Consider the following 12,481-nt stretch of genomic DNA (forward strand, 5'->3'; position numbering starts at 1 on the left):
ATAGTATCACTTTAAGTCCGCTGTTTAAGCTAGCCGCTTTAGCTTAGCCCGCTAGTTCCCCACTGTAGCCACCACGGAGGACAATTAAAGGGATACGGAGGGGAAAAAAAGATAGGAAAAAAACCCCGAACAAGCATCAAGAAAACACACAGACATTTCTCCTCTTTGTGATAAAAAGCATAAAAGACTTACCAAAGCTACTCGGTCGATCACGGAAGGGAAAAAAGGAAAGATTCCCCGAATGTGTACGTGCTCTCTCCCGTGTGAGTGTGCTGCCTCGGGTCGGTGCGGAGTGGCTCTGCTACAGCAGCGTTTTGTCGGGCCAGTGGCGATGGGAAGACAGCTTTCACCCGGAGAGACGGCCACAGTGTGGGGGATGGGGATGCACTGCCGGGAGGGGAGAGAGGGAGGGATGCAGGGATGCAAGAGACAGAGGAGGGGGGCCAGACCCACCAATAATATAAACTGGAGAGGCTCTGATAATAGCCCGATAATATGTACACCGATTCAGTGCAGTCTCGTAAAAACTGAAATCAGTAAATGGCGTTAGTATGTGCTGCCCGTTTACACTGATTTCACTCCAGTTTCACAACAATGGGACGGTCTCTGACTTTTATAGGATGGTCTGTTGTATTAAGATGAAGGAGGATAAAGCATATAGAGTATAATGACAGTTTTTTCCCTTTTTTTGCTTTTCTGTATATTTGCATTTTATCCATGATTGAGCCCACGTTTTATGTAGTAATAGCATAATAATAATAATAATAATAATAAGAAGAAGAAGAAGAAGAAGAAGAAGAAGAAGAAGAAGAATTGAATTGTGTCTACAAAAGCTCTTATTCTGTAATCATGTTTTTCAGGCGTTTTCAAGAGTGTGTTTTTGTGTCACTGTGGTGGTGAGACGGTGTTTTGAGAAACCGTCCTACTTTGGCAAAGCGTCCAACCTGCATTATAATTTGACCCTAACCCTAACCATAAGAAATATTCACAATGGGTTAAAAAATGATGTAAATTTGGGGGTTGTGTTACGCGCATGCGCAGCGTTTGCGCAGAAACAACGGTTAGGATGGTTTGTGAAGTAGGATAGATTCCCAGAACAACACGATACTGCAGCACCGCTTTAAGTTCACGTTCTAATTCAGATTCAATGGCTGTTGTCCTATGCATCCCCATACTCATTTCTCCGCAGCACGGCAGCGTCACCCAGTGGTAAGAAATATTACTGCATCAACATAGTGTCAATGAGAAGCACACAGGAGTAAAGTTCTGCCCATAGGAATTTTCCGTGTGACTCAAAATTACTTGATATGTTTGAGATATGTTTTCATTTGCAACAGAGAAAGCACCCATGGTTAACTAAGCAAGCTAACCTGTATAACTGCTGAACGTTAACTGTTCTAAACTTGTAACTAAAGCAAATAGAAAGGCTGACCAGAACACTCGCCAGAAATAACCGACCAATAGGGGAGAACTACAGTTCCCAGCGGCCATTGCGCCTTTTTCTGCAATAAATAAAGAGTACAACGAAAATAAATGAGGGGGATATAAAGGAGACACGGGCATTATTCTTTTTAGGGAAAATCGCAAATTCAGTAAACAAGATGACAGGAAGAAGACGATTAAACGCAAAAAAACAAACAAAAAGCGGACTGAAATCTCGCGTGATTTCAGGCTTCCGGAAACTAGAATAGCATGAGAGCTCTCCGAGGTGCTGACACTGTCTTGAGTATTACTTGTCCTGCCTCAGACTAACTAGCTGCATATTTCACGCATTTTATACTCATATATTTTTGACTTTTAACGTCCAGACATCACCTCAGGTAATATCTAATGTGCTTATCTTGAATGCAGTAATCGTGTCAGACACTCAGTGTCAGACACAATGATACTACTGCATGTCTTAATGGTAGAGGAGGACTGGACTGTGTGTTACAGATCTGTTCATGTAAATTAGTTTGTTGCATTCTTGTATCTCTTATTCCCTCTGTGTGTGCGTGTGTCTCTCACAGACTCACTCCATTACTATAAATTGCATCATTTTTCTATTCTTTTTTTTCTTCTTTTTTCAGATTCTGGCGTAATGGATGAAAATCATGACTTGTCCTTGTGTTTGACCAACACCCACAACCCCTGCAGCAGCAACAGCCCACCCAGCAGTAAACCTGGCAGTGCTCCACAATGCAACGGGGTCTCAGAGCGCCGGACAATGCTGCGGGTGTCTGAGTCCCATGGACTGCAGCTCCTGGGCGTGCTCAGATCGCTCAGGGAGAGAGGCTTGCTGTTTGACTTCACCATTAAGGTGCAGGAACGCAGCTTTCCCTGTCATCGCTGTGTTCTTGCAGCATGTAGTGATTTTTTCAGGTATCTATCTATCTATCTATCTATCTATCTATCTATCTATCTATCTATCTATCTATCTATCTATCTATCTATCTATCTATCTATCTATCTATCTATCTATCTATCTATCTATCTATCTATCTATCTATCTATCTAAACACATGTGTCTTGGGTTTAGGGCCATGTTTGAGGTGGATATGCGAGAGCGTGATGATGGTTCAGTAACGCTGGGTAATCAGTGTCCAGCAGCGGTGGCTTCTTTCCTGGACTTTGCCTACTCTGGGGAGGCGCTCATCACTGATGGCAACGTAGACATGTTGTTTCAGCTCGCCTCTTTTCTGCAGGTAGAAATGCAACTGCTTCATCTTCCTTCTTACCCTTAAACATGTTCATTTTGCCATGACTTCCTGGGATACTGCAGTAAATCAATAATCTTATTATTAATAGTTATTGTACCAGACTGTCGGGGTCAAGAGAGAGCTGAGTAATCACTGAAAGAGTAAGATCATGAATACAAGCGGCCAAAATGAGCTTCCTCTGCACGGTGGCTGTGCTCAGCATTACAGATAGGGCAACGAGTTCAGACATCTGGAGGGATCTCTGAGTGGAGCCGCTGCTCCTGCGTTTCAAAAAGAGTTGAAATGGTTTGAGCATGTGGTTAGGATGCCTCCTAACCAAGCTTCCCACTGGGAAGAGACCTCAGGGTAGACCCAGAACCTGCTGGAGAAATTATATTTGTCACTTGGCTTGGGAACACCTCGGGATCCTACTGGAGAAAACTGAACAGTTTGCCTCAGGAGAAGGATGTCTGGAATGCCTTGTTACCTCTTTCCCCCATAAAGATGACACTTGATGACCTCCCCTGTACCCTTGAAAGACAAGTTTCGACACCTCGGTATTTATCAATAAAGATTTGGTTGGATGATCATTAGAATAGTTTCAGGTTTTTTCTGAGGCTAGGCAGAGACCATTCTCACTGACCTCTGCTGCAAACCTTGATGCATTTTGTTCTTCAAGCAGGTATGAAATATAACAGAAATAGTTCAGTTCAGAAGGAGCTTCAAGTCTTACTCCTATTAGGCTTTAAAGGGGTAAAGAGTTAAAGACCGAACACTTAAAATGAAAAAATCTATAGTTGTGACAGTCAGCTAGGCACTTATCTTCTTGTTGCCAAATGTCATTTTAACATGAAAATTTCCCTGCTCTTGCTGTTGTGCCTTCAGGTGTCTGTCCTGTCCAAAGCATGCAGCGACTTCCTGATAGGAACCATGGATCTTTATAACTGTCTGTCTCTCTTGTCTCTGGCTGAGGGATACGGCTCAGCCTCTCTCCTGCAAAGTGCCAATGAGTTTGTGGTCCAGAACTTCTTTGAACTCTCCAAAACGCAGGACTTCCTGGATATGCAGGTGAAACCCAATCTTGCACCTAAACATTGCATCTATGCAGAGAAAGGCTGGAGGCTGATCAGAGTCTCTGTTGTAATTTATTCTCTATATCCAGTTGCTAAACACTTCATTATGTCTGACTTAAGAACTAGTTAAGGCTCAAAGCACCAATGATGTTGGATTTCTTGCATATTTGGTGAGATTTTTCATATTATTATTGAGATATTTTGGTTCATTGTTATAACAGTTCTGAAATCCATTAAAGCAAAAATAATATGCAACTCTTATTGTTTTATGTATGTATTGTTATCATTAATAAGCCCAATAGTTAAGCTAATGGTTCCTCTGCAACATGTAAAAAACATTGTATACACAATATATTTCATTAAATCTGCTTCTATATCAGTAACAAAACATCTTTTTGTTTCATGTTTTTAAGCTGACAAATACATCACATTAAAAAAAAGTAACTCTTTTCAGGTTAATGTCTTGGAGTTGTGCCTCAGGTCAGATGCTCTAAACGTGCCCAGTGAGGAGGCAGTGGTGGTGTCGCTCCTTGGATGGATTCGCCATGATCTCCCAGGAAGACAGAAGCTGATGCCGGGATTGCTGTCTCTGACCCGGCTGCACCATCTTTCTGCACCTTCACTAAAGGTACAACCGAACCTTTACCTGTACTGGGTTTAAAGACTTTTTGCAGTTTGTGGATTTGTGATCGCATCACCTTTCCTGTGTTGACTCTTACATTCTCTCTTAGTCTCTGTGTGATTCTGACCCTCTCCTCTGCAACGATGAGTCCTGTCTCGCCCTTGCGTCAGAAGCCCAGAGCAGACAGACAAAGCACAATGGCCTGCTCACTGATGCCAGGCCTTCCACCACGCAGAGTTATATCTACATCCACAAGACAGAGGAAAATGGAGAGATCCGGCACACCTTCTGCTACTGTCTGGAAACAGACCAGTGGAAAGAGCTGGGCACAGGGCAAGAAGAGGGGACAACTATGATGCCAGATCCACCAGGATCTTACCTTACCAGCTATGCTGAGAAGGTAAGGTTTACAGCATCAAATGAAATAATGTCAATTTGTGAATATTCTTTATAGTTATATGGTGCTGTTTACTAGAAAAAGGCATCATCTTTTCTTACTCTTTGTCCTTGTTGACTAAAGATTTTGATCACCATCTTTTCTGCTATCTACTGGATTGAAGATGTTTGTCACAGGTGGTTGCCAGGGAAATTGCTGCCGGGCGATACGCCTCCACGTAGCTGAACCTTTCCATGATGCCACTGATGAGGTTTGGTGCTTCTGTCCCGTGACCTTAACCTGCACACCTGCACCTGCCATGCTTAAGCCCAGAACCATGCACACAGCTGTAACGTGCCTGGATCGAGTGTATGTCATTGGAGGACGGACCAAGGGATCCAGAGGGGGGGCTCCCAGTCTGCTGGAGGTAACAGTGTTGGTTGGGATATGCTTCCATTAGTAGGTCATGGAATCAGTCATGGCCAACAGTGTTAATCTAATTCATGTGCGGTGTTGGATTTTAGGTGGAGTATTATAACCCTTTGGCTCAAACCTGGCGCTCTGTCAGTCCACTTCCCACTGCTATCTTCTACCCTGAGGCCAGTGCTTGTGGCAGTGTAATCTATACGCTGGGGTCAGAGGTGGAGATCACAGACTCCTTTAACCCCTCACTCGACTGCTTCTTCTGCTATGACGCCCTGCAGGACCAGTGGAGCCGCCTGGTGGCAGAGTTTGGCCAGTTCTTCCACGCTACACTGGTCAAGGCTGTGTCAATTAATAAAACACTGCACCTCTGTGACTTATCTACATACAAAGTGAGCAACGATTTAGTTTATCAGTCATGCCATTGCAGCCAGAGAGCCTTAAAAAGATTCTGAAGCTTAATTCTGTGGTAAAATACACTGAGCTTGTGTAAAAGTGTCCCTTTTTTTCTTTTCAGGTCTACAGTTTTTGCCCAGAGACCTGCGTCTGGAAGGGTGAAGGATCATTTGAATGCGCTGGGTTCAATGCCGGAGCAGTGGGCATGAGGGACAGAATCTACATTCTGGGCGGAGACTATTCACCTGATGAAATCACTGATGAGGTTCAGGTAGGATAGAAAACTCACATTTATATTGCTAGGAACTGAATAACCTTTACCTTTAACCCAGACCCAGACAGAAGTTTACAGACTCTTTATGGGCATGGATGTCATGATGATTTTGGGCTTTTAGTGATTTCTTTGAACTCTTTTTTTCCCCAGAGCGGGATGATTGTAAATCATACGTTTTTAATGACTTTAAATTCAAACTTGAAATTCGAATTTATTTGGGAATTTTTTTGCAATCCACTCAGGGTCAAAGGCATGCATACAGGCTCAAATACATACACGCATCCTTTTTTCCCCCCCGCCTGTCCCGTTTGGTTCTTTTGCCATCAGAATTATTGTCTAAAGGCAAAGAAAGATGCCCAACGGATTTACATGCACACATCCTAATATAATCCTAATATTTGGTTAAATGTACTTTTGCAAGCTGCAGACACTTTTGGTAGCCATCAACAAGCTTCTGGTACAATTCCAGGTATTTGAGCAGCCTTCTCTGCAGAAATAGTAGAGTTTATTTAAATTGCTTGGATTCTTGGCATAGACCTGGTTTTTTCAGCATCACCCACAAATTTTCAATAGGGTTGAAGTTGGGGATTTGGGAAGGTAATTCCGGAAGCTTAATGTTAGCCTGTTTTATCCATTCGAAAACTAGTTTTGATGTGTTTGGGATCATTGTCCTGTTGGAAAAACCGATTGTGTTTAAGTTTCAGCTCAGCTAGCTGTTAATTTTAGGTGATGTTGAATAATTTGAAGGTCTTCCTCCTCCTTCATTATTCCATTTCATTTTACTTATTGCACTATACCAGTACCACTGGTAGTAAAACTGTATGGATACTTTTGACCCTGTAGGGATTGGAGAAAATACAAAAACAAATTTAAAGTTCTGCAACCAAATTTTCTTTAAAAAAAAAAAAAAAAAAAAAAAAGTTAATATGTATATAGTGTACAATCATTCCAGTCTGGAAAAAAGCACAATTCAGAGAAATCATTTGAAACCACAAATTACCATGATATTCATGCCTATGATGAGTGAATTTCTGACTACACCTGCACTCTTAGTTTTTACTAATTTAACTGTCTACTGTTTTCTTTCTTACTACCTACGCAGGTGTACTACAGTGGGAGGAGTCAATGGGAGGAAGTGGCACCCATGCCCAAAGCACTCACAGAGTTCCACTGCCAGCTCATCAGCTTCAACAGATATAGAGACCCGTGGGGTGATACAGCATAACTGATGGCAAACACATACATGCCCACCAACGCAGCAAACATGCAAGCGAAAGTTTGATGTCTGTGTGAATGAGCTTCCCTCGGCTTTCCAAACTGTGTGCATGACGGACAGCTAACACTTCAAGAGAGAATGCTATTCCCGTATTTAACCAGCAAATAGACACTCTTGAAACATAGCTCTCTTTTGAGAGAGTATCGTAGCCAAAGATAGGCAACTGACACCACATTTCCTGTCACAGATCATCAGTATATGTGAACACATTAACCTAGTCTATTTATTTTTTTATTTAGGGTCAAGTTTGATCTTTGTATTGTATGTGCGGAGCTCCTGTCATCATAGGAGCTTTGCTGTCACTCTAATTATTGCCCCTCCCATGGAGGACCCCTTTAGAATTCTATTTTAGTATCCGAGTATTTTTTTTGACAGCATGTTACAGATAGAAAATCCACATAAATAATTAGCATGTTCTGTAAACTTACCAGCCTTCTTGCAGCTACAGACTCTGTTCAGGAATTCAGACTTCTTTCATTTTTCTGAATTTGGGGATTTTGATTTTGATTTTTTTTGGCAGGAATACACAAATTATGCCACAGAGAGCCTCTGGGAGGCAAGCCTCTCTTGCTTTTACTTTAAAGGGGAAAATCAGTCAACAGGTCAACTTTTGAAAGCACATGTCAGTATGCACTTTAATCAGCTTGCCTTTATTCTGTTACTACATTGCCATGTGTCCATGCATGTTCTGGTTCTCCTCTCCGGGTGCACACAACAGTTTTTCATGTGCACTTTATCAGTCATAGAGAAACACTCTGTAGCTTCAAAAGGATAGTATAGACTAAAGTTTAACAAACCTGCAAAGAGCAAATGTGGGTGTGAATCATGACTGCATGGCAAGTTTGTGCTGAGAAACAGAAGCTAAACAAATGAAAGACTGTTTAATGTTAAGAAGTGATCATAAACATAATGCTTCAACAGTCGTGTTGTCTTGTTTTATGAGTTTGTCGTGTTCATTCCTTTGACAAAAAAACTGAAAAATTGGACACAACAGCATTGTTAAATGTGTTGGGCACTTAGACATACAGACTATGGTATGCACTCCTGTTTATAGTGACATTGCATTTTTTTTTAGAGTTTTCAAGCCATCCCATTTGGGTTTTCAACAATTTTATTCTTATTTATTAACCCTGACCACTATGCTGTGATTTCACATTCATGGCCTTATTCAAAAAAACTAAACAAAAAACACTAAAAATACAGATTCTGAACTATTTTATCCTTCATAGTTTGTCCCGGCTATAGTAACCACTTATTGTTGACCTCACATGAATAAGCAGAGCTATAGGTGTAAACACTGTATTATAAAATTTAGCCAGCAGCCAAGTCTTCCGATAACCCGACGCACGTGTCTCTCCATCCCCTCCGCCTCACGTCCGTTTCCTCTCTCATTGCTTAATTTTTTAGTCCTGGTAAGATTTCACCAGCAACCACATCAGCAGCACAGTGATTAAGACGATCATGAAGTTGAGGAACAGCTCCTGCACCGAGCGATCCATGGCAGCGTGCTGGATGGAGAGGATAGGTGAGACAGTCGAGGAGAGGTTGGTTGCTGTAAACTTTTAAGACAGAGGTAGGAAAAAGAAACTGCGTTTCAGTTGTTAAAGTGTAGACAAAAATGCAATACACAATGGTGCACATGCTCTGTGCTGGTTTATGCAGTCCCTGTTACAACAGGTTAGAGGGATCAGTGACTTCTCTGCTGAGTTACTGTTTACAGTCACCAAAGGTCAGCAAAGAAAAGGACAACAACATCCCCTCATATTAGCATGGGGCAGAAACACACGCAAAGCATACACCCTAATACACTAATAAATCAGGTTAAACATGTTCTATACATTTAGAAGTTGGGCTGTTTTGATATGTGCCATTAATAGCTTAGATAAAACTGGCAAAACTGAGGCTTTGCTGAGGACAATAGCACAAAGCCAGACCCAGTCGCAGTCGCTGTTACCTTGATTGCTTGGCTGTGATCGCACTATGAACAGGACAAAGAGAAAGCAAATGTTATCGTCCGCTCCTTGCCTTGCCCTCCAAGAGAAGTGTATCTTCTTCTTGGAAATGTCTCGATTGCAGCAGTTCTCCCCGTATCATCTGTTTCTTGCTGTTGTCCAGTTTTCTGCTGTTGCCAGGGGCACGGCCTGCTCCTAAAGTAGCCAACCTCAGTGGACCGCCCATGGTTCACATACACACCGACTGATGTCACACACCAATTAAACAACCAATAGAGTGTGTTATTTTCCACAATCTCATCCACTGGAGTTTTCCTACCCATAACCATACAGAGTCTGTTTCTCTCGCTCTCATACACACACACACACAACAGAGGAGGGTCTCAGGGTTATTTATAACACATTATTGGAGATACTAGGTGGATTACAGTTGTTCCAAACATAATACTTATATCATCCAATGGATATAGGAAACTAACAATATCGCCCAGTATCAGAGGAATTGTCCTCAGGAGCAGTCTCTTCAAAATGTAAAATACCAGGCATGCTTGTTTTAAACCAACTGAAGCCTCTGTTAACCAGTCACCGATCGAGTCCTTCTCAACTTAAAAGCAAAGAATTTGTAATGGCCCAAAAGTATCGTCAGTATACACACTTACATGGAATTTCAAATAGGTACTGATTATAGAGGGGTGTCAAGCACAGTGGCTTGCACCCTTCATTAAGTTGCTTATCCTTGATGGATGAAGAGACAGAGGATACATAATGCTCTTAGTAAATCCACACATGTGGATGGGCAAAGCAAAAAATTAAACCCCTTGATTATGCCTGGACCTAATCTGAATTTCTCATCTTTTCTACTGATTAAAGAAATTGTTACTCAGTGCTGATTGTGGTTATTATCTTACTGTTACTTTTTTTGACAAAGCCAGGCAGGGCTGGATAGTAATGGGATGGATTGGTATTATATATCAATATAACAAAAATTAGCACTATAATTAGTTTGCATGATACGTATCTTTATACCCACCAGCCATAGTGGTAGCTACAACTGTTCAACTGCTTGTAAACACAATATCGAATCAGTCAATCACAGGGCAGCAGCTTAACTTAGGCTAGCAAACATAGTCAGACACCTGCTGAAGTTCAAACTGAGCATAAGAAAAGGCAAGAAAGGTGATTTAAGTGAGTTAGAACGTGGCATGGTTGTTGGTGCCAGGCTGGCTGGTCAGAAACTGCTGATCTACTGGGACTTTGCCACACAAACATCTCTGGGGTTTACAGAGAACGGTCTAGAAAAGGCAAGCTATCTAGTTCTCAACAACCACTCGTTGCAGCCACGGTCTGCCAGAACAGCAGCAACACGATGAATCTTGAGGCAGCTGGGCTCCAGCAGCAGTAGACCACACCATGTGCCGCTCCTGTCATCTAAGAACAGAAAACCGAGGATACAATACAAACAGGTTCACCAACATTGGACAACAGACATTTGGAAAAGTGTTGCCTGGTCTGAAGAGTCATGATTCCTCCTGCGACATTCTGATAGTAGGTGCAGAATATAGTATAAACGTCTTAAAAGCTCGGACCCATCCTGTCTGGTGGTGTTGGTGTAATTTTGTGGGGGATGTTTCCTTGGCACACTTTGGTCCCCTTAGTACCAACTGATCATTGCTTAAATACCACAGCCTACTTGAGTGGTGCTGACCATGTTCATCCCTTTATGGCCACACTGTTCCCATCTTCTGATGACTGCTTCCAGCAGGATAAAACACCAAGCCACAAAGCTCAAATCATCTCCAATTGGTTTCTTGAACATTGAATTCACTGTACCCAATGGCCTACATAGTCACCAGATCTCAGTCCAAGAGTGTTCCTTTGGGGTATATTAGAACAGGTAGATTTCCAACATGGATGCACAGCTGACAAATCTGCAGCAACTGTCTGACGCTATCATAACATTCTGGGTTAAAATATCTGAGGAATGTTTCTAGTACCGCGTTGAGTCTATGCCAAGAAGAATTAAGGCAGCTGTGAACAGTGGCGGTCCTAGCCCTGGGCGAACACTCCCTCTGCCCCCCCCCCCCCCCACACACACACACACACACACAGACACACACATAAAACATATTAAGGATTGTACATTAACATAAAACTGTTGTCGGAACCAGACTGAATTTCACCAGAGAAAGACACACGCACACACATGAAGAGAGAGAGTGTATGCATAGTATGCATACACTCATACAATGAGAACAGGACAAATCAACAATTGACAACATCTGTAACATAATGTTTGGAGTTTAGTCTGTTACTGTTGCTATATTTACCATTTCTTCTTGGAGCAACTGTAATCCACATTATTTCCTTAGGGATTAATATTAAAGTATTCTGATTCTGATTGTTTCAGGATACATGACCTGCCATTATCCAACGACACATCTGCTTACCTGTATCTTTTGCTCGTTTCTCCTCCTCTTCTTTTCTATTTTTTCTAAACTGAGCACCTGATGGCTTTGAACTTTTCTTGTCCATCTTCCATTGGTTTTAATTTTGCACTCCAGTATGAACACAAGTCCCCCAACTCGAGGATCACCACAACATAACCTAATAGACCCACGCCTTAGTTCACAGATTCACTTTGTCTAAGGTGTATTTCTGGGATTTCGCACAACCCGGGATTCAAATCATGAATACATAATAGGCTTGGATTTCAAACATTATGAATGAAATGTGCTCTATTTGGAAGCAGCCGCCCCCCTCCCCTTTGTGTGAGACTTTAAATCATCAAACTGTAAATTATAAATTTTAAATTGTTATTGATCCCTTTACCCCGAGTCCTAAAGTGTATATTTATTTTCTTACTGTTCTTATATTTATTGTTTGTTTTCTTGCACTGCTGTAACTGAAGCCTCATCATCCACAGCTTTCCTTTAATAGAAACTAAATTGAGAATAGGTTTTCGTTCTTTTGTGGATTCCTGATATTCTGTATTATGCTCGTGCTAAGAGAGGATTTTGACATTTCATCAAAGCAAACATCTCACCTCACCTCACACTTGACAGCTGCTAAAAACTGTGTTATCTCTGACCTAGTGTTAAACCCCCTTGACAAACACACTTTCTCCTGCACACACAGAGGGGCCACAGAAGGACAAAGTCCAAGCACAGATCACTTGAACCTTTCCATCGCAGGATTCCAAGGCCATTCCCAGAGGATTAAACAGATCAAACCGGTTGAATTTTATCACCCTGCTGCTCTGCCAGCCTCGGACCAAGCACTATTTCACCCAGGGATTCCCATTGTCACAGAGATCCAATTCTGGGGTGATTGAATAACACAGCGTGAATTGTGCTGGCATCTCTGTGCGGGGTGGACTATGGCCCACTGTGACAGCTGTGTGTGCATTTAAGA

The 12,481-nt window shown here is 42.0% G+C and overlaps 2 protein-coding genes across 3 annotated transcripts; one reads left to right on the forward strand and one right to left on the reverse strand.

Annotated features, from left to right (window-relative positions):
* The first annotated feature begins 1,642 nt into the window (after window positions 1-1,642).
* LOC113017690 (kelch repeat and BTB domain-containing protein 3-like) lies at window positions 1,643-8,036 on the forward strand. Its single transcript, XM_026160805.1, has 10 exons — window positions 1,643-1,820; window positions 2,070-2,361; window positions 2,519-2,684; window positions 3,564-3,746; window positions 4,206-4,379; window positions 4,483-4,773; window positions 4,934-5,176; window positions 5,274-5,564; window positions 5,690-5,839; window positions 6,945-8,036. The coding sequence occupies exons 2-10, from the start codon at window positions 2,081-2,083 to the stop codon at window positions 7,065-7,067; spliced, it is 1,902 nt and encodes a 633-aa protein (XP_026016590.1). The 5' UTR covers window positions 1,643-1,820; window positions 2,070-2,080; the 3' UTR covers window positions 7,068-8,036.
* On the reverse strand, window positions 7,981-9,387 carry LOC113017691 (sarcolipin-like). Of its 2 annotated transcripts, none has more exons than XM_026160807.1 (2): window positions 9,073-9,387; window positions 7,981-8,626 (listed from the first exon to the last, which is right to left on the reverse strand). In XM_026160807.1, exon 2 carries the CDS (start codon window positions 8,615-8,617, stop codon window positions 8,522-8,524), a length of 96 nt encoding a protein of 31 aa, XP_026016592.1. In that variant the 5' UTR covers window positions 8,618-8,626; window positions 9,073-9,387; the 3' UTR covers window positions 7,981-8,521. The 2 variants fall into 2 exon arrangements, with proteins under 2 accessions (XP_026016592.1, XP_026016591.1); XM_026160806.1 differs by having other exon boundaries at window positions 7,981-8,677; window positions 9,073-9,369.
* Between the last annotated feature and the right edge of the window lie 3,094 nt (window positions 9,388-12,481).

This window comes from Astatotilapia calliptera, unplaced genomic scaffold (assembly GCF_900246225.1).
Source record: "Astatotilapia calliptera unplaced genomic scaffold, fAstCal1.2 U_scaffold_182, whole genome shotgun sequence".
Lineage (NCBI taxonomy): Eukaryota > Metazoa > Chordata > Actinopteri > Cichliformes > Cichlidae > Astatotilapia > Astatotilapia calliptera.